We start from the raw sequence: 23006 nt of genomic DNA, 5'->3' as shown, positions 1-23006 counted from the left end.
GAGTGTGACTTCAGCTGTCTGCAGCCTAGTGATGAGCCATGTCTCTATGGCCAGTCTTTCGTCCGCCGGTTTGGAGGGAATCGCTGGCTTTAGCAAGAGAGCTACCGCTCTTCCGCGATCCAATAAGGGCCCCTACTTGCTGGTTGCCTCCACGGGGTGACTTTCGTCCCTTTTCAGGGTCCCCCAGCGATCTGAAACTGGACATGGGAGATGAAGCTTGCTTCCCAGGCATCCATGGCAGCTGTGCGGCAAATCGGAAGTCCATCTTCTTTTCTTTCTCTTAATTTATGCACTAACGCTGCCTTTGCAGTTTACTCATGAGGGGAGCTGTCTGGAGATTAAATGAGTCTATTTCATACTTCCTCCTTCATCTGGAGGAAGATTTCAGGCATCTACCACTAGTCATCAGCCATACCCAAGCTATGACACTGTTTCTGCACCTCAAACACAATTAGATTGCCATAAATTATCACTAGAAGTCCATTTCCAGAAAATTAATCATTGAAGAGATGTTTAAAAGATTTTTTAAAAAACATCATTAACTAACTCACATTCTTTAAGATGAACTGTTAATATAATTAAAACATTATATAAAATCAACACAGTAAGATTAATTTGTTTATCTGAACAAACAAATTAAAAAGACATTTTTAAAAGGATCTGATCTAAAAAATAGTTCCTGGAGCTTGGATATAAAAGTATAGTATCTTTTTAAACCAGGATGTACCCCCAATTATCATTCAAGTAAAATTCTTGCAGGTAATTTTGCATAATTGTCCAAATTTGATTATAAATACATTTTTGGAGGAGTATATCCAATTGAAAGTTCATAACAAGATTTATGTCTCCATCAAGAATTAATTATCCCAAAAATAGTAAATAATTTTGAAAATTATTTATAAATGGCTTCCAGATTATCTTTTGTGGAGCCATTTAAGTTTACTTCAGCAACTTGAAAAATAGGTATCTTTAAACAAGTATCATTCATTATCTAAAAATTATAACATATTTTTGCCATTTTTCCATTCACTCATAAAAGAAAGTTTATTTTAACATTAAGCCCAGAGTAATGTTTTTGTGAGATGAATGGCAATATTAATATTATAAAACTATAGAAATACAAATACATACATAAATATTCCAGTGGTTTAAGTTGTGTCTTAGCCCCAGTACTCTTCAATATATTCATAAGTGACTTAGATGAGGGAATAGAAGGGGATCTCATCAAATTTGCAGATGACACCAGGGTGGCAGGAATAGCCAACACCCCAGAAGACAAGCTCAGGATCCAAAAATATCTTGACAGACTTGAACAATGGGCCCTATTCAATGAAATGATATTTAATGTGCAGAAAAGCAAGGTTTGCACCTGGGCAGGAAAACCCAAAGATACAAGTACAGATTAGGCAAAACCTGGCTCAAGAACAGTAACTGTGAGACGGACCTTGGAGTCCTAGTGGACGATCACTTAACCATGAACCAGCAGTGTGCAGCAGCAGCAGTGAAAAAAAGCTAATACAACCCTTGGTTGTATAAACCGAGGCATAGAATCAAAATCATTTGAAGTATTAGTACTGCTTTATAAAGCCTTAGTAAGGGCACATCTGGAATACTGCATCCACTTTTGGTCACCACATTACAAAAAAGATGTTGAGGCTTGGGAAAAAGTGCAAAGAAGAGCAACTAAGATGATTAAAGGTCTGGAGACTAAAACATATGAAGAATGGTTGCAGGATTTGGGTATGGCCAGCCTAGAGAAAAGAAGGACTACGTGGGACATGATAACAGTATTCCAGTATTTGTGGGGCTGCCACAAAGAAGAAGGGGATCAAATTATTCTCCAAAGCACCAGAAACAAGACAAGAAATAATGGATGAAAACTAATCAAGGAGAGAAGCAAACTGGAATTAAGGACAAACTTCCTAACAGTCAGGACAATTAATCAGTGGAACAGTTGCCTTCAGACATTGTGGGTGCTTCATCACTGGAGGTTTTTAAGAAGAGACTGGACAGCCACTTTTCTGAAATGATATAGGGACTCCGGCTTAAGCAGGGGGCTGGACTAGAAGACCTCCAAGGTCCCTTCCAGCTCTATTCTGATTATTGATTAATGATTGATGAAATACTCATGGGAGTAGCTCGGGTTGTTAGCTGGGCTGTTGGTTTCATCTCTGAACTTGGCGATTTTGCTGCAAACATTTTGTCTCCATTCGGGGGGCGGGGGGGAGAATGTCTTCAGTGTGCTTTGCATTGTGCTCATCTATCAGAGGACTGGACTTTAAATTGGTGTAGGTGTTGTTTGTCCGGATGTTTCTGAGTCATAACAGACCATGACTCAGAAACATCCAAACAACAGCCACACCAATTTAAAGTCCAGTGCTCTGGCAAATGAACACAATTCAAAGCACACTGAAGATGTTCCCGAATGGAGACGAAATGTTTGCAGCCAAATTGCCAAGCTCGGAGATCAAACCTACAGCTCAACTCATGGGAGTGAAAGCAGTTTGCTTCCTGGAAGCTACCTGCTCCCTTCTCATCATTAATTTTTCATCATATGTCTGAGAAAAAGATAATAGGTTTGGTGTAATAGTTAAGGAATCAGCTATTAACCAGGAGACTGTGAGTTCTAAACCTGCATTAGGCATGTTGCCAGCTGGCAAGTCATTCTTGGTCCTAGAAAGAAAGCAGTGGCAAACCATTTGCAAAAATGCTATAAAGAAAACTTGCAAGGACTTATTCAGGCAGTTGCCAGGAGGTACAGACTTACACAGAGAGATACCACTGAAGTATAATCAATCAAAAGAAGTATAAATCCATTCATTAGTAGCAAGTTCTAAAATCTTTATTAGTCTTTTGATAGTGTTTAAATATGAAGTACATATGCACAAATCATTATTATTCCACAAGAATTCAAAGAAAATTACAAGTAGGGGCCACTAATTACAACCAAGATGATAGTGAAGATACATTATTTCCTCACATATTTTTTCTTCATGATCATGGTAAAAATCACATCTGCAAGCTCATACTTGATAAATGTATTTTTCATGTTATCAATTTATCTCTACTTATATGTCAGTGATTTTATTCAGTCTAAAGCAAGGAGATTATTTTCATGAAATTAAAAGTTGAATAGCATTTAATATTCAGTTGTGGAATTCAATTTATTTAGCAGAAGTATATCATGTAAATAAATTGTATAAGTGAAATCATCATTTTTCTAGGATCTGGCTGTTAAGTGTCTTTACATACGTTGAAGTTAGACCTTTGGGTTCCTTTTCCCATTGTGTTTGTTCTCTCTCTCCCTCCCTCCCTCCCTCCCTCCCCTCTCTCTCTTTAGGAGCGGTCATACTTTACTTGCCTTTTGGTTTTCCCGTCAAGAGGGAAAACTCAACAGGCAGCAGACAATTGAGTTGGGCCATCATATTCTCAAAGCACACATCTTCAAGGTAGGCAGAAAAAATGATAGCATCTGTTTGTTGGATTCTGTATACTGGTGTGTATTGCTGTTATAATAAAGCATAAATAATGCTTACCATCTGAGTTATATATTAGTATTGTAGTTTAGTCAGTTAACAGGGAGAGTCAAGTTTCCATTCTCAGATAGCTTCACTGCCAAAACAATATAAGATGGAAAGAGAAAAGTTACAATGTTCCTGCATGCTTTTTCTGTTGTTATCAGACACAGCAAAGAATAATTCTAAACCTTTTATTGACATAATTTCATTCATTATTCATTCTTTCTCATCCAAAATATAGAAGGGAACAGTAAATAGATATACTAAAGGACAATATGAATGATTATTGTTGTCTCACTTCTCTCTTGTGAACCTTGTGAACAAGATTGACAAGAATCTTGAAAATAATTTGTGTTTGACCTGGAAATCACTAATCGGAGATCCTCTTCTAAAACTCTGTTATAATTAATAAATCCTCATTAAAATATTTTTTCCATTGCTGAAATATAGTTTGTAGATCGGAAATGATTTTTATAGCCTTTTATTAAAGCCCAAAATCTTTTTAAAAATGGAGCATTAAAATTGTCATAAAAATGTGTCTGTAGGAATCCTGATTTCAGTGAGAGGTGATCCAATGCTAAACCAGTCTGATTATTTTCATATCTGATTCAGGATTAGAGAAGTTACTAAGTGACAGTAAAAAATGATCATTGATACTTTGGCTTTTCTTTCTTTGAGCATATAATTTAAAACATTCCATCTATTACAGTATTTTTGCATTGTCTTAAGGAAATTACTCACTTTTAAGTTTGAATTACTGCTAATAGATTTGAGATTAAATTGTTCATGAGGTTTAACTACAAATGAAAATAAATGCTTAGAGTTATATAATGTTTATCTTTTACAGGGGCTTAGTAAAAAAGTTGGTGTCTCTTCCTCAATTCTTCAAGGGCTTTGGATTACTTATAGCTCAGAAGGTCTTTCCATGGCACTGGCCTCTCTACGCAATTTGTATACACCCAATATAAAGGTACTAGAAATAGAAATTGCCTTTTAAGTTTCAGATTGCAGAGACAAATCCTCTTGTGATTTTGTCAAAATAACAGCTTTGAGTTTAAATAGAAACTTAAGATTCTGAAGTTATGAATAAACTGCTTGGACTTAGAGAAATTAAACATTGGTCATCACAGTTTGTTACCCATGATCCACCTTATGGAATTGCCTCTTTGGTTAATATTATGTTATGTTGATACCAAACCAAAATGACATTAATTTCATAAATGCGATTAATATCAATATTTTCCTTATATAAATAGCAGCTCTGGTGATCCTGAACATTATATGGTATAGGGTTTCTTGCCTGAGCAGGGGATTGGACTAGAAGACCTTCAAGGTTTCTTCCAACTGTTATTTTGAGAGATGGATTGAGCCCTTTCTCTTGACCCTCTTTCCCTAATACTAGTTACTTTGGGTTTGAAGTGAAACTTCTATTAATGCCAAAAGATATTCTCTCCTGGAAAAAATGAAAAATTATTTTTTAAAAACCAAGACAATGGTAGATGGGCAAAGCTTTTAACTGTAGGGTCCTTTTGCACAGCATGTTATCCTCTATATCTTCTCCTGCTCATTCCAGAGTGGAGCAGGTTATTCTGTTTATCCTATTTTACTCATTCCATATTAAGCAAAGCCAATATGTTGATAGATGTTCCTATTGGAAAGAACAATCCTTCCCAGATCTGGTTTTGTCTTGATCTGGAAAAGAACTAAACATTTAGTTGTCCTTAGATTTTTGACATTACATCAGAACAAGTTGGATAATATCCTTGTTTTGCATCAGGCAACCTGCTTCACTTTTGTTCATTTTTTTAATATTTCAGAAACTTAGTACTTCCTGTTTCAAAAACAGGTAGTCCTCAACTTACAACTACAATTGGAGCCAGAAATTCCATTGCTAAAGGGGATGGGGCAACTGTTAAATGAGTTGTGCCTGATTTTATTATCTTTTTTGCTGTGGTTGTTAAATGAATCACATGGTCATTAAGCAAATTTGGCTTCCCCATTGACTTTGTTTGTTGAAAGTCAGCTGGCAGTTACCTGACCCTGGGACACTGTGATCATCATAAATACATGTTGGTTGCCAAGCACTCAAATTTTGATCATGGTTCCATGGGGCTCCAGTTTGAGGACCAAATTTTTTCATCACCATCATAACTTTAAATAGTCACTAAGGAAATGGTTCAGAGACTTTACGAAGTGAAGAATTACTTGTGCCAGAACTTTAGCAAGATTTATTTTTATATTCCAGTGAATTACCTTTCCATTTTGTCTTCCTTTTATGTCTATCAAGTATGATAAATTATGATTTCCATAGATCTGAAGGTATTTCTCCAAATTATCAGATCCAGTTTCCTTATTTCTAAGGACATTTTACTGACATCTTTGTTACATCTTTGTTTGATATAATTAATGTAAGTTGTTATACTTTATCTGTTCATTCATACACTCATTCATTCATTCATTCATTTGATTTAGACATTGCCCAACTCAGACCAACTCTCTGCAGCTCTTAGACATAGCAACAAATCACAAAATATATAATCTATATAGAATTTTTATTTTATTTTTTTATTTTAATCCCATTTATATCCCGCCCTTCTCCGAAGACTCAGGGTGGCTTACAATCTAAGCACAATTCAAATGTGCTTAGCAATAGCCTTCATTCTATGTATATGCCTGTTTATTAGGGCTTTCGCCCCCCCCCCCCAGCAGCATTATTACAAAGTCAACTTATTGCCCCCAACAATCTGGATCCTCATTTTACCTACCTCGGAAGGATGGAAGGCTGAGTCAACCTTGAGCCTGGTGGGATGCGAACCTGCACTAATTGCAGGCAGCTGGTGTTACTTAAGGAGGCATCAGCCCACTGCTCCACCAAGGCTCATAGAATGAATTAATGAATTAAATGAAATGACAAATCCAGCTAACACACAGAAGGATATATTACACACCCAGCAAGGCATTGCAATTCACCTAGCTCTGTCTGGGAGGAAAAACAGACACTTCAGAACATTGTCATTGTGGAAGCTACCTGCATTTCAGGGTGATTCTCATTCTAGAAGTCAGATGCTGTAACAGAGAAGTCATGCTTTTTGGGTTTCAATAAATAATACTGATTGAAGGAACCCGAGCATGCCAACCCTGTTGCTTTGAACCAACTGGGGAGACACCACAGTATATAAATAGCCCCTCAACTATTGGACTTATGCCATGTAGGGTTTTATACATAATACCCAGCACCCTGGATTGCACCTAGCAGCAAACTGGCTGCTAATGCAATTTGCAAAGCAAGAGTGTCATGTGAACACACTGAGGCATACCCATCACTGTCCATGCTACTGTACTCTGGCCTAGTTGGAAGCTACCAAGTGGTCTTCAAGAACAACTCTGAAGACCACATTGAAGTAATAGAAAATTTTATTAATTCATGTATTAGTTTTATATCTTGCCTTTCTACCAGGAAATAGAGCTCCAGAGTGTTAGGAGATTAAAAAAATATTTCTTAACAATTCATCAAGAATTTTAGAAGACGTACAAATAACAAACAAAACAAACAAGAATGGTCAATTCAGTATATTCTTTCCATCCTGATCCTAAATTTGTTCTCATCTAAGTCCAGCCTGTTACTTTTTGTGTAGATTTTTAAGAAATAATATAAGAAAATTCTAAAACTCTTCAGAGATTCTTTAAATTTTCATTCTTTTCCCCAATCTCTTATCTATTATACATAACAGATTTTACACTGGTACCCTCAGCCTATTCAAAGTGCACTGCAATAACCAGTTTGTGAGATGACTATGGCATAAGTAATTGTGTGAAGGGGCTTTTAATCTAAGAATGTGCTTAACTGACCCAAGTTGCAGCCCAAAGAGACAAAAAACTAATTCTTTTGCTGCTACCAAAAGATTAAACTGTCAACTTTAAAAAATAAATTAAAAAGTCAATTGATGACAAAATTAAAAGAATAAATCGCAGTACATGGAGTAATAAAATTGGTTGTGTGTCTCAATTGGAGCAGATTTTTTATGTTGTGGATGATATTGGATAGAGCTACAATTACAGCTGAGGAAATCATCAATCATATCTCTTAAAATGTTAGAAATTAAAGCTATAAAACAGCAGTCCAACACTATCCTATTATGGCTATGCCAGGCAGGCAACAGCAACATTTAGGATGGCATGATATGCCAACTCTGGAATGGGAGAGAAGCATGGCAAAAAAAGATTTGTGGATGCTTTAATTTAGATAACAAAGAATAAGATATCAGAGAAATTTTAATGAAGACTGTTTTAGAGATGAAGAAAACTGAGGTCAGGGAAAGAAGGAAGAGAAAAGGAATGGGCACAGTTGTAGAAGAAGGATCAATTCTTCTAACCCAGATTATGTTAGCTAATTTGTGTAATAAAACGTCTGTTAGAAAACAACCAAGCTCAGAGAGCACCAAGGACCCCTGCCAGTTGTGTCCTACTCTAGGGGATGATGTTCATCTCTGATTCACAACCGAAGAGTTAGTGTTGTCCCAAGATGCTTCCATGGCCATGTGGCCAGGATGACTATTACACTAAAGATGCACAAAATGCTATTACCTTCCCACAGAAGTGATACCTATTTATCTACTTGCATTTACATGCTTTTGAACTGCTAGGTTGGCAAGAACTGGGAAAGTAATGGGAGTTCACTCTGTCTTATAGTACTTATGTCTCAAATTGCCAATCTTCCAGTTGACAAGCCCAGCATCTTAACTGCTTGGCCATCCCACCCTTTTCATCTTAGATAGGACTATGCAAAAACAATAAATGTCTAATGAAAAATAAAGATAAAGAAGTTTCACAACATTCAAGCAAATATATCAAACATAAGAGGCAAAGATAAGAGTCCTCCTGCTTCGGTAGGATCTAAAATAAATGCGATAATTTCCAGCTTTGTAATTATGAAAGGATTTTTTAAAAAAATTAATAATTTCAAAAAAAAAAGATCTGAAGACCTGATTATCTTAGTCTAATGATAAAATACTTAGGGCAATCTGTGGTTCTCCATTCCTTGTTTTTTGTGTCTTCTGTCTAAGCATTTCAGTCTTCCTCCTGAAAGAATCCACAATTAATGGGCAGTATGGGATTGTTTTCATGTCCACATTACATTTTTGTTCTTAAATTTCTCTTTAGAAGTCCTACAATCAGGGTTTAGTCCAATATAGCTTCTCACTCAAAGTATGTCATTTGCTCAATGCCCAGAACTGAGGCTTATTAACACCACTTATCCAAACCAGTACATTGTTCACTATTTAATACAGCTCACTCTGACCAGTCAGAAGGAAACAATTACAGTTTTGATGATTCCTTAATTTGATCAACTTCTCCTTCAACCTCATGGCTTAATGAGCTAGTGAAGATCAAGTTCCCGAACTCCTCTTTCATCTTCACTCTTCTAGTGAGCAATTTGTTTTTCCAATGGCATAATCTCTTAGTTTGTTAAATGAAAAACCATTTCCGACTTTGGAAAAACCATTTCAGACTTTGTACTACCAGCTAGTACCAGCTAGTACAAGATGTTATTGCTTCTCCTGTCCTAATTAATTTCCTATGCAAAGCTTCAACTAGAGCAGAAAGAATGAGATAATAATTTCTGAACTTTTATTTGGCTTTTTGTAAATTTTCCACAGAAGCTGAGAAGAATGTAATCTTAGGCTAAAATTGGGCAGAATTAGGTAGAACCTGTTCAGGACTTTCTACACTACACATATTTTTTTTTAGACTCCCAGTATCCATGTAACCAGGCACATGCTATAATTTGGAATCTTGGACTAAGGTGTTTGAAATCCCTTCTGAGTTTTACTCATATCCAGATTCACTATTTTGTTTTTTCATCTGCTTTTTTAAATCTTTCAACTGGTTGGCTTTTGAATTATATTGTATTTTATTCTTTTGTTGTACTGTGAGCCCTCAACGTCTTTTGGAGTTGGATGTCACCTAAATCAAATGAATTAAATTAAATTTACAAATAACCATTCAAAGAATTGTAGCTATTAGTAAATAATCATTCATTCCATTCATCTCTATTCTTCTCATTCCAGTATTTCAAGAATTGCTCATCCAATTCAAAATCAGTGTGGGGAGATTTAGTACCAAAAACACTGAATTAATTCAGTTCAGAAAATCAAAATTTCTCAGGTATTAGAAATCTGGAGAATATTGCTCTAATATATTACTGTTCTGTTTCTTGTTGCGTAGGTCAGTCGTCTGCTGATCTTAGGAGGTGCCAACATCAATTACAGGACTGAAGTGCTAAACAATGCCCCAATTTTATGTGTCCAGTCTCACCTTGGTTACTCTGAGATGGTAGCCTTGCTGTTGGAGTTTGGAGCAAATGTTGATGCCTCTTCTGAAAGTGGTTTAACATCTCTTGGTTATGCTGCTGCTGCTGGCTATTTAAACATTGTGGCACTTTTATGCAAGAAGAGAGCCAAGGTGATGAAGGGGTTGGAATGGGTGGCTGCTAAGTTGCCATAGTTGAGCTACAGTATCTAGAACAATTATGTGGGATTGTAGTGCAATAGGGTGGAGTTGCTTTTTATTTTAATCAGATAAGTGACTACATCTTTCTGATTAAACAGCTATGGAGCAAGCATGGGCATACATGCTACACTTAAAACAATGATTTAAAACAGCTTTATTTTTTCCTGAGCTCCTTTGGTAATCATGCAGTCATAAGAAAATTACACATTTCAATTAAGGAAGAGTAGCAGGATGTGACGTGCTGTTACAAAGCAAGTGGCTGATTGAGTTTATGAGAAAATTTCAGCATTATTTGTATTAAGTGGTATTATAATTTTTTTCAGCTACTTTGAAAAAGTTGAGAATCCAAACTGAAATGCAATCTGTATGATACCCTGGCTTATTGCATATGTAAGAAATACAATATATTGGGAACTAGTATTTCCCAGGTTGGGAATGTTGAATGTGTCAGTAATGTCAATAATGTACTACCACCTCACATTATGCATGAGCAATGCAAGCAAGGTGTCTGCTAAGATGACGAAAGCATGGGAAAGAGGACTGCCAGGTTTGAACTGTAGTATAAGGAAATACTATACCCTCATTTTGGCAAATTGATTTATTGTAATTGTTTTCCATCTTTTGCAAATCAAAATTTTTAATTAATCATATTACGTCAAGTGCCTAGGTTGCTTTTATTGAGGTTGAGTCTGATAAATAGCTTGATTTCCCTTTCTACACTTCTGCATTAGTGAGGGGAGGACCATCACATACACATTTGGGATTCAGAACAATGGCTACTGCCCAGTTAAGACATTGTTTCAGTATACACATAAGACAGCTACTCAGTTCAACCAACTAATCCAGAATTTGAATCATTTAGCCCAGCAGGAACAACAGAATATGTCACTACTGCAGAAGAGATAGCAGAAGCGATAGCAGAAGCTATACCTGTAGAGCAGACATGTCAAACACAAGGCCTGGGGGCCGGATCCGGCCCGTGAAGTGGTTTCATGTGGCCCGTAAAGCCATCCTGGAAACAGTGAGGGAATGGCCCCCACTGCCTTGGCCCTGGCCCAGAGACCGTCCTTCTGCCAGAGACCCTCAGATCTGTCCCACTCCTGCCCAGGCTCCCATAGGCACCCTTGATGCGAACAATGTAGAGCTGGCCATGCCCACCCAGTAGGCCACGCCCACCCTGGCCATACCCACCTGGCCCCCTGAGGGCAACCGCAATGCTGATGCAGCCCTCAATGAAATTGAGTTTGACACCCCTGCTGTAGAGGGTACCTGCTTCATTGCAAATATGACAAATCCAACTAAATTTACTACTTTTCAACTAAAGAAAATGCAGATTTCTATGAGATTGAGGACTTTCATATCAATCAAGCCAAAATACCAGGCAGCAAAATAAAGATTGACTGCGTGGGAGTAGTAATCATTTCACTACCAAAATGAAAGGGTGCCTATGAAATATAATATAATGACGTGCCTATGAAATATAATATAAAATATGTAAAAATGTACTAATTAGTGCATCAGTACATGTCAAATACAGATAGTCCTTAATTTACAACCATAATTGGGATCAGCATTTCTGATACAAAGCAAGGTGTCATGTGACCACATCACTTAGCAACAGTAATCTTAGCAGTCCCAGTTGCTGCCATTGACCAAAAATCACAGATCCTTAAATGAGTACAAATCCCAAACCAAGCCATTCTGGGCTTGGTCCCTGCTAGCCCTGAGATAAGGGACTGTCTCAAACTCTTCCCACTCACCTACTTCCTCCCCATCTCTGTCCTTTTGGTCACCCAGTACCCTGCACTACAAGGCGGCAAGCAACCCCTGATTGCATGGCTCTTGAGCTGCTTGCCATACTCTGGAAAGGTGCAGTCACTCCAGCTCAGTCCCAGTCCCAGCCAGTCACCCTTGTCATCCTGCAAGACCTCTGGTGCCCTGCACCTTCACTAGTTTCTTGTTCTCACTGCTAATGAGGAGTGCCCAGCTTGGCTACTGGGCCAAGCTTGGGTAGGCTTTGTACTAGGAAAAGAGGAGCCCTAAAGCCACAGCATATCAAAAGGCTGTTTGTGCCACATCTTGGGCCAGACTGGAACTGGGTTTTCACTGGGGGCAGGTGGGAGGGGAGGCAGAATTCCAAAAGCAGCTCCAGCCACAGTGCAAAGTCCAATCCCAGCCAATCCAGCCAAGGAGTGCAGCAAAAAGGACATTTTTATATAATTGGGTTATGGCAACCGCTTTCCATCTATAAGGGGGAGAGGCTTGTGCTTAGAAAGTGGGGGGAGTGACCTATGTATCTGCTGCAATGTATTTCCTCTGTTCTATCTACTTTGGAGTATCTTACTTGGGATGTGAAAGGAATGTGCCTCCGGCCATCTGCCTTATCTCCAGTCAGATGGGAAGTAGCCATGGAGAAACCTGACAGCCTTGAGAACAGCACCTTGTCGTTGGTTTCTCAGAACAACTTAATACCTATGGATTGGTTCAATTCAAATCAGCTGGTTGGACATTTGGGGTTGGGTTTGAAAGGGTTCTTTTGATGTAACGTTTTGCATGAGAAATCCTCAGGTCCTGCCTTACTCTCCTGCCATCAATAACTTTCAATAAAAGTTCCTGTTGAGACAATGCAAGTTTCAAGAGTTCTGCTTTCTTGGGAGGATTAATTGAGGCAGGTCCTTACAACAACTTTCTGCAAGTTTCCAACAACCAAAGTTCATGGGGAAGCTAGCAACAAGCTGCAAGTCCTAAGCTGAGAGGCAGATAAGTAGCTGCTGCCTGATGGGGGGTGGGGTTAGCTGGGGGAAGAGGAGGGAAAGGGAGGGTGCACAAGGGGATACATAAGAGGTGTGAGTCAGGAAGGATATACAAAGATGTGTGTGGGTGAATGAAGCACGAATCAGGGAGGATACAAGAATTTGGTGCAAATTGGGAACGGTGGGAGTGAGGATGAGGTGCAGTTATAAGTGCAAACTTATTGTCAAGCACACAGATCACAATCACATGCCCATGGTAATGTTGGGACAGCCAAAATTCCAGCAATGATATAGCCCTATTTGCCATTGTAACTGAATAACTGTAGGTCAAGGACTACTTGTATTATAGAACATCTATTTTCAGAGGACATCAATTTTTAGGAACTTATTCTGGCTAATTCTGCATATATTTAGCCAGAGAAACATAGTAGAAATATTTCTATATGAATATTGCAATGAGAGTTACTGAAACAGTTTAATTTTAATTGTGGTTTTCCTTTTGTTGTCAAGGTGGATCACTTGGACAAGAATGGTCAGTGTGCATTGGTACATGCAGCTCTTAGAGGTCACCTGGAGGTTGTCAAATTTTTGATTCAGTGTGACTGGACAATGGCTGGACAGCTACAAGGAGTGTTCAAAAAAAGCCAGGCCATCCAACAAGCACTCATTGCTGCTGCTAGCATGGGATATACTGAGGTAAATTGTTAGTTAGTCTTACTGAATGGCTAGGTAGCCTTCAACTTAGATGTTTACTCAAGATCCTACTTAATAACTCCTTATTTAAGTTTGAAAGAAGTCAAAGAATTGCCACTATTGAGGGAGACTGGATTGAAACAAGATGAGCATAGTTTTAAAACTGGATGAAGAAATATTGATAGCCTAAACTATCCTAATAACATTACTTTAACAATGCAAATGATCTACCTCTGTTTTAAATTTTATATTCTGCTTTTATGTTTTCAGCATTTTATTTGTAACAGCCCAGTGTCCCTCTGTGAGGGAGATGGGCATTTTCTGAATGTTATTGATTGATTAATTAGTTAAAAAGTTCTAATAATGAAAGTCAAGAAACGGAAAAAAATGGGAATAAATATAAAGAAGAACAAACTAATGACAACAGGTCCCACAGCAGGCTTTATAACTGACAATGAAGATAATTGAAGTGGTAGACATTACCTGTCGTTTATGATTGACTATCAACCGTAAAAGAAACAGCAATTAAGAAGTACAACAAAGACTAGCACTTATAGGGTAGCAATTATGGCCTTGAAAAGATATTCAGATACAGTGTTGTGTCTATGCTTGCCAACATCAGAGTCATGCAAGCAATGGGTTTTGTTGTGAACTCTATGGAAGCAAACATTGGATTTTGAAAAAGCAGGGTAGGATAGAACAAGTGTTGTTTTGTATTTTAGTGTTAGAGAAGACTTCTGAGAATATCATGAATAGCCAAGAAAAAAAAGCAAAGTGATCATATAGCAATTCAATCCAGAGTTTTCACTAAGGCATAAATGACCAGGTTCATTTGGAAGAAAACAGAAGAGGGTGTCCAGTAGCAAAATTGGTAAAATCAGTTACAATATCAATGGGTGCAACATTTGAAGACCTGAAGGGCCAGACTGGGGATAGATCATCCTGGAGATTTATTTGTGTGATTGCTAAGAGTTAACATCAACTTTAAGTTTAGTAATCAGACAGTGACCACTTTGCCAGAGGAGGCATCAAGAAAAAGTGTTGTGGTCAAAATGAAGATCCTGGTACTAGATTATATAAAGCACATATGTCTAACCCACGGACATGGGCCACATATGGCCCTGGACAACTAGCAATGCTACCCCACAAGATAATAAAAAATATAAAAAATAAAGGACACTCGATATTTATATACATTAACTATATTTTATATTTTATATATGGCCTAAGTCAATTCATCTTCAACCAGTATGGCACAGGCAAACCAAAAGGTTGAGCTTTAAAAGTCAGTATTTTAAATACAGTATTTAAAATTTATCGACTCTCTCCCTCTCCCTCTTTCTTTTAAAATTAATTTTTATTAAACATTATTACTTAAATTACAGATGAATACAAAAATATATCAAGAAAAGAAAGAAAAGGAGAAAGGAAAATTGCAGAAAAAAATACAGTTTTAAGGAAGAAAAAAATAGAAGATGTCCACTCTTTTTTTACAAAAGTTACAAATTAATTAATTATCACTACTACTAATATTACAATGATTCCTTCAGATCCTTATTCAGTCTCTTTTTTCAGTCATCGAATCTAGAAATCACTATTTCACTTTTTTCCATTTTCAATAAAAAATCTATAAAAGACTGTAGTCTTTTATAATGGTACTTATAGTGTCTTGTCCTGACCAAACAGGACAGTTTTGTTATCTCTGCTAATTCTACCATCTTCACAATCCATTCTTCCATTGTGGATACTTCAAAATTTCTCCATCTTTGACATATAATAATCTTACTGCAGTTAACATACAGTGAGGGGAAAAATTATCCAGGTCATTAAGGTTTTGAGGCTGACATTTGGCAACTCGAACCTGCAGCTCCCTCCACAGATTTAGGTCTGGAGACTGGCTAGGCATTTCCAGGAACTTAATGTGCTTCTTCTTGAGTAACTCCTTTGTTGCCTTGGCTGCGAGTTTTCGGTCACTGTCATCCACGATCCATTTTCATTGCTCTGGCTGAGGGAAGGAGGTTCTCACCCAAGATTTTATGGTACATGGCCCCTTCCATCGTCCCTTTGATGTGGTGAAGTTGTCCTGTCCCCTTAGCAGAAAAACACCCCCAAAGCATAATGTTTCCACCTCCATGTTTTGACAGTGGGGTTGGTGTTCTTGGGGTCATAGGCAGCATTCTTCCTCCTCCAAACACGGCAAGTTGAGTTGATGCCAAAGAGCTCAATTTTGGTCTCATCTGACCACAACACTTTCATCCAGTTCTCTTCTGAATCATTCAGGTGTTCATTGGCAAACTTCAGACGTGCTGTGCTTTCTTGAGCAGGGGGACCTTGCAGGTGCTGCAGGATTTCAGTGTTACCAATTATTTTCTTGGTGACTACAGTCCCAGCTGCCTTGAGATAATTGACAAGTTCCTCCCGTGTAGTTCTTGGGTGATTCCTCACCATTCTCACGATCACTGAAACTCTATGAGGTGAGATCTTGCATGGAGCCCCAGACCAAGGGAGATTGACAGTTATTTTGTGTTTCTACCATTTGCGAATAATTGCACCAACTGCTGCCACCTTCTCACCAAGCTGCTTGGTGATACTCTTGTAGCCCATTCCAGCCTTGTGTAGATCTATTATCTTGTCCCTGACATCCTTGGACAGCCCTTTGGTCTTGGCCATGATGGAGATTGTGGAATCTGATTGATTGCTTCTGTGGACAGCATTCTTTAAGAGAATGCTCCTAATCTCAGCTCGTTACCTGTATAAAAAATACATAGGACCCAGAAATCTAGCTGATTGATAGGGGATCAAATACTTACGTCCCTTATTAAAATGTAAATCAATTTATAACTTTTGAAATGCGTTTTTTGGGATTTTTTTGTTATTCTGTCTCTCACCTTTAATATAAACCTACCATTACAATTATAGACTGATCATTTCTTTGTCAGTGGGCAAGCGTACAAAATCATCATGGGATCAAATATCTTTTTCTCTCACTGTATGTATACTCATTTAAGCTTTTTATAATTAACTATAAGTCCCAATAAAAAAAGTTCTGGTTTCACTTCCGTATTAATTTTCAAAATTCTTTTATTATCATCTGTTTTATTTTCATAAATCTACCATGTGTGTTAAAATGTTCCTTCATATTTTTTACAATTCCAACATTGACTAGAAGTATCTTTATGCATATTAGATAATTTCTCTGGTGTCCTATATCAGCAATATATCATTTTGCAAAAGTTCTTTTTTAACACAACATTAATTTCAGTTCCTTTATGCACAGGCTCTCCCAATAATCCATCTGTATGTTATAGCTAAAATTCTTGCCTAATTTATCATGTAATCTTTGACTTGTTCCTCTTCAGTTTCAAATTTCAACAAAAGTTATATATTTTTGCAGTCAGATGTTTGTCATTTGTACACAGATCAATTTTTAAATTCCATCTTGTATTGTTCAGTTCCCCATGACTATCTGCATTAAATCTTTATTTCAATTATGCAAATGAAAACTATTGAAAACTAAATCATTCTCCAATTATTCTCTTGATTTTGAACTCTTGTCTGCCTATATTAATTCCTAATAAGTTAACCATTTTTCTTTGCCTGCTCTTTATTATAAAATACTTTCAGTGCTGAGAACGTAAAAGTATCTGTGGATGCAATCTGGATTGATACTTATTCCATAATCTTAGTGTGGTATTTCTCACATAATTATTTTTGAAATCTACTGTCAAGGATCTGACTGGTGAACCCAACCAAGGAAACACCTTCGAGACTTTCCAATCTCTTAATGCAAAGCTTTACTGAGTACACCATATTGGCACATATGAAAGTAAAACCAGCTCTGGCTGGACCCCTCCCAAACCCCTATAGTAAAAATATTAATTTCTTCCTCTTCCCTCTGGGTCAAGTCACATCCATCAAATTGGGAAATATTGTTATTAGAGAGCATCTCTGGGTATAGCCAGACACCTAGCCATTAACCTTGATTCCCACGGTCTGCTTAATCTCATAATGCCTCTCTTTCCCCCACTATTATTGGACCGGGCACTTCCTTTTCAATCGGCCTCAACCTAGATCCTCTGTCTGGTTTCAGCAAGCTGCAATGAAAAACTGGGTGCACTTTACCCAATATTCTAGGCAGTTTCAGTTCTACCATAACTGGGTTGATCACTTTTACTACTGGAAAACGTCCTGTGTATTTGGGACCTAGTTCCTTGCACAGGATTCTCAATTTCAAGTATTTGGTAGACAGATACATTTTATCTCCCACATGAAACATTCCTTGGGGAACTGGTTTCTTGTCTGCCTGTTTCTTCTGACTCTCAGTTGTTTTATCTAGAGCTTTTTTCACATTACTCCAGGTACTCTTGATGGAACCCACCAATTCATTTAGTATTACTGATGAGGGGTTTTTTCTCAGGCATTCTGGCATTGGCTCAAACTCCAACCCTGTGGCTATTTTAAAAGGGGTGACCCCCGTGCTACTATGCACTACATTATTGTATTCCACCTCATCAAACAGCAAGAGTGCTATCCAGTTAGACTGATGATAGTTGACATAGGAATGCAGGTATTGTTCCACCATTGAGTTAGCTTGTTCTGTGGCTCCATTTGTACTTAGATGAAAAGCCAAGCTGAGACCCTGGGGGGACCCTATCAGCTTTATGAATTCACATCAAAACTTTGCCATGAATTGAACCCCTCGGTCTGCAATTATGCGTTTGGGCACTCCATGCAGTCAATAAATATGTTGAAAAAATGTCTTGGTCAATCTCTGGGCTGATGGGAGGCTGGAGCAGGCTGTGAAATAGGCTTGCTTTGAGAACAGGTCCACCTGTTCAGGGAACAGTTCCTGGGCTGAGGAACCTTAGTTCCTCAACTGATGGGCTGTGACAAGCCATCAAATATCTACACTACATTGACTCTTCCCATTTTGCGGCTCTCCTTTCCTTCCACCTCAGAACTTGGATGGACACTTCCCCAGGGGAGATCGATGGGAAGTCTGGTTTGGTCTCTTTTAACATCACGACCTGCCATATCACTTCTCTAGTCTGGTGTTGGTTTTTTATTGCAGCCTCATTGTGTGCTGTCAGTGATTCGTTTTGGTGGGCTCCCATTGCTTGGGTCCCAGAGTCTGCTTAATCCATGGGATAGCCTTCCTTCACTGGCCCCCCTCTGGCCATCTTCCTCTGAATTTTCGCAGTTCTTCCATAGGCTACGAGACAGGCTGCAGGGGCTCGGGACACACACACACCGGTAGATTTTTAAAAGAGCTGGTTTAGTTTCAAGGTTCTGACTGATGAACCCAACCAAGCAAACACCTTTGAGACTTTCCAATCCCTTAATGCAAAGCTTTATTGAATATATACCATATCAGCATATATAAAAATAAAACCAGTTCTGATTGGACCCCTCCCAAACCCCTATTGTAAAAGCTTTAACCTGTTCTTCCTCCCTCTGGGTCAGGTCACATTGCCCAATCAAGTTGGGAAATATTGATTTGAGAGAGCATCTCTGGGTTTAGCCAGATACCTGGCCATTGTCCTTGATTCCCATGGTCTGCTTTCTTAATCTTTGAAGTCTGCATTCCAAACCTCTCCCCTCCCTCTAAGCTTGTTGGCAAATTGAGAAGCAATGTCTGTAGCACCAACAAGACTGGGCTTCAAAACTTGACATCTACATTAACTTTATTGTACCATAAAAACTCATGCCATGCAAAGCTGGTACTGTAGAACTTTTATTTGCTACGAGACATTTTTCCTTTCCCAAGACCTCTTAAATCCTCCAGTTTCATTTTTGTCTCCATTAAATCATTTTACCATTTTGCTGTATAAGTTGTCCTTTCATGAAAGCTTTAATTGCAATCCAAACTATGCTTATGTCCATGCCTTTATTTAATTTCAAAGCATTTCAAGTTCTCTGCAGTCCTCAATTATTTATTCTTTTTGTAGCAAAGTTTCATTCTGCCTTTACTCTTATATGTTCAAGTCACTGAGTTATGATCTGAAAGAGGTTTTGGTAATATCTACACTTTATTAGTAGATGTAACAAGTTTATTAGAAATCCAGACCACATCTATTTTTAAGAAGTATGTTTCCATATATTTGTATGCTCCATCATATATTTGACAAGCTTTGTTGAGTTGATTTAATTCCTTTTACAGAGGTTCTGTCTTTTTGTGGACAAAGCACTCCATTCTCATAATAAGCTTTTTATTTATTTTTCCCCCTCTACATACATATGTTAGTTTTTCAAACAGCGTGTGATCTGGGTTCATAAAACGCTAATACATAATCAAGTCCTACTCTTTGGTTCTCTCTTCTAGCCATTTGTAGAATAGATTCCAACTCTGGTAGTATTCTGTTTCTTCTTTATCTTTCAGCCTCATAGTTAATCTGTCCTTCTCCGCGCATTCCAGTATATTTTTTATTACTTCTTCTTCTGAGGGTATTCGTTCATTCTTCCAGCATTGTGCATAGCTTATTCTTGCTGTGGTTACAATATGTAGAACCAAATATAAGTTTTGCTTATTAATCTTTTCTGGTACTACAGTATACCTAATTTAAAAAATTCAGGATTAAATACTACATGTTCTCCTAATATTTTTTCTAGCCAAGCATGTATTTTTTTCCAATATTTTTTTATTTTTTTATTTATTTATTTTATTTAATTTGTATACCGCCCTTCTCCCGAAGGACTCAGGGCGGTGAACAGGGCCATAAATACAAAAATAACCAAAATACAAAATTAAAAACAAATTAAACCCTAGTGCCCAAATGTAAAAATAAATTATATTAAAACAATAATTAAAACCCAAACCCATCAGACCAGCCCGGATTGTTCAAACAAATAGGTTTTTAGATCATGTCGGAAGGAGTGAAGATCGGGAGCCATCCGGAGCTCAACCGGTAAACGGTTCCAAAGGTCAGGTGCACCCACAGATAGGCCTTTACTTTGTCACCAGATATGATAATACGTACCTAAATTATGTTTAAATTATGTCTTTTTGTGGACAAAGCACTCCATTCTCTTTCTATTTAACATTTTATTATTTTTGTCTTATTTTCCAAAATTTCTATATATTCTTGGATTTATTTACCTCATAATTCATCTGTAGTATATATTCTTCAAGTTTCTTATTCATGTTTTTTTGAATATTTGTACATTTTCCTCCATTCTCTCTTTGTGGATAGCCAGATATCTTTTACTTGATGCAGACAGGATACAATTACTGATGCTGTAACGTTCTTTCCTAATTCTTCAAACTTCCTTTTTAAAGACTGGCATAATCCCTTTTTTCTATTTGTTGAGTTTCTGATTCTTTAATCTCTTCTTCAAGTTTTGCTGCTTTTCTAATAGTAGGCATTTTTTTTCTAATTTGTAACCCAGAAAAGAGAAATAAAGAATAAAAAAGAGTTTTTTCCCCCCTATGTCACTCTTTAGTCCCTTTTGGTACACCATACTACTACAGTCACATGATCTTTCTGTTTCCATTCTTTCTCCACTTACGTCTTTATTTAGCAAAATCAGCCAATCATCCTTCTTAGCAGCTTTAAATAATCCCCTTTTCCATGGAGTTGCATATTATTTATTTAATTTAAAATACTTTAAATAAGGCAATATTCCAAATTTAACTGTCTCTAGTCAATTTTAAACTTTTGCATTTCAAACTCCCAGTAAGCTTTTTGTTTTTAATTCTTTTAAAAGTCTTTATATTCTTAGTTTTCTTTAATTTTTCCCAAGGGTGAAAGGTACATTCACCAAGATGGCTTTGGGCACTCAGCCTCTTTACATTTTAAATTTTCTCTGTCCAAAAATGTTTTAGAAAATGGATTGGACAAACCCTGTTTTTTAATCAAGCTTTGCTTGAACCTATGAGCAAGCTTTGCTTGAACCTATGAGCAAGCAAGAGAAGGGTGAGGGGTGACATGATAGCAGTGTTCCAATATCTCAGGGGCTGCCACAAAGAAGAGGGAGTCAAGCACCTGAAAGCAGGACAAGAAGCAATGGATGGAAACTAGTCAAGGAGAGAAGCAACCTAGAACTAAGGAGAAACTTCCTGACAGTTAGAACAATTAATCAGTGGAAAAAACTGCCTCCAGAAGTGGTGAATGCTCCAACACTGGAAATTTTTAAGAAGAGACTGGCCAGCCATTTGTCTGAAATGGTATAGGGTTTACTGCCTGAGCAGGGGGTTGGACTAGATGACCTCCAAGGTCCCTTCCAACTTATTATTTATTTATTATTATTTATTATTTATTTAAGCTGTTTACTCCTTGGACTTCTGGCACTCTTACCTATCTATAAGCGTCTCCTTTCCTCGCAAGGAACTGCCTGCCAGATCTCAAGTGGGCAATTTCATAGCTTTCTCCTTGTCCAGAGAAGCTTCATTTTCTCAGTCACACTGCCTGGCTGTCAGTCTTTGCCTCTGTATCTCTCCAGTGGATAGAAAATCCTAGTCCACATGTCTTTAACCAGAAGTTTTGAATTGATTGCTCATGACTAAGTAGATCAGTAGATCAAGAAATTATTGCATAGTTTTTAAACTTGTATAATTTAAAAATATACTAACCTTTTAGTTTTCACATTGTTTCTACTGAGTGTAGAAAGTGCAATTGTCTCTTAAGATAATTATTTTAATGGTGCCAAGTAATTTGATTTGTGTGTTGATTTGGTGTGTGTGTGTGTGTGTGTGTGTGTGTGTGTGTGTGTGTGTGTGTGTGTGTTTCATGACCTGACATGATTCTTGGTTTTTAGATTGTGTCCTACCTACTGGATCTCCCAGAAAAAGATGAAGAGGAGGTGGAGCGAGCACAAATCAACAGTTTTGACAGCCTTTGGGGAGAGACAGGTAATTTTTTTAACTAGAACATTCAGATATCTTGGTACATAATGGATTTATTCAAAGAGATTGCTCTGTGGAAATTCTTTGCTGTGCCAAAATTGCCTCCCTAATTTTTCTAAATTTTGGAGTATCACATGTAATTAGGAAATAAAGGTTTTCATATGTTCAGTTAATTACACAGCTAAGATATTAATCAAATAGTATGTGTTCAAGATTCATAACCATTATCCAATATATTGGAAAACTAATAGCCATAGGATTTGTACATAGATATATTTATTAGAAATAATAAATATTCATTTTTCTGTTAAATTGATTACTCAATCAGTAATATTTCTCTAAACTTTTAAATATCTTGATGCAAAAGGGTGTATTTCAATTTTCAGTCTTTTTCTGTAATCATTCAGTTATATGAAAAAAGATCAACCGTATTCTGGGTGATAAATCTTGCAACTAGCAACAAAAATGGCCCATGTTTCTAACTCATAGTGTACAATACTAGTCACATAGGCATACAAGTAATTCTCAAACTACAACTGTAAGGGAGCCCTCCTTTTAGGTGCTGAAACTAAACTCTCTGCCTGTGCCCTCCAATCTCAATTCCTTTTAACCACTTAGTTTGCTAAATTTACTGCATGTCTGGAAAGATGGTGACAAAATTTGTATTTTACATACCTTGAGTGACTGCCA

General features: G+C 37.4%; 1 protein-coding gene across 2 annotated transcripts in view; it reads left to right on the top strand.

Moving 5' to 3' along the window:
• Nucleotides 1-23006, top strand: part of TANC2 (tetratricopeptide repeat, ankyrin repeat and coiled-coil containing 2) — a 382196-nt gene that overhangs the window by 304098 nt on the left and 55092 nt on the right. For both annotated transcript variants that reach the window (XM_081344806.1, XM_081344805.1), the window contains exons 15-19: nucleotides 3341-3449; nucleotides 4366-4488; nucleotides 9744-9980; nucleotides 13292-13477; nucleotides 22229-22322. In XM_081344806.1, coding sequence (XP_081200932.1) covers nucleotides 3341-3449; nucleotides 4366-4488; nucleotides 9744-9980; nucleotides 13292-13477; nucleotides 22229-22322 — 749 coding nt within the window. The remainder of the gene's footprint in view (nucleotides 1-3340; nucleotides 3450-4365; nucleotides 4489-9743; nucleotides 9981-13291; nucleotides 13478-22228; nucleotides 22323-23006) is intronic.

This window comes from Vipera berus, assembly GCF_964194415.1.
Source record: "Vipera berus genome assembly, chromosome: Z".
NCBI classification, from domain to species: domain Eukaryota; kingdom Metazoa; phylum Chordata; class Lepidosauria; order Squamata; family Viperidae; genus Vipera; species Vipera berus.
This window is presented reverse-complemented; position numbering and strand designations above follow the sequence as displayed.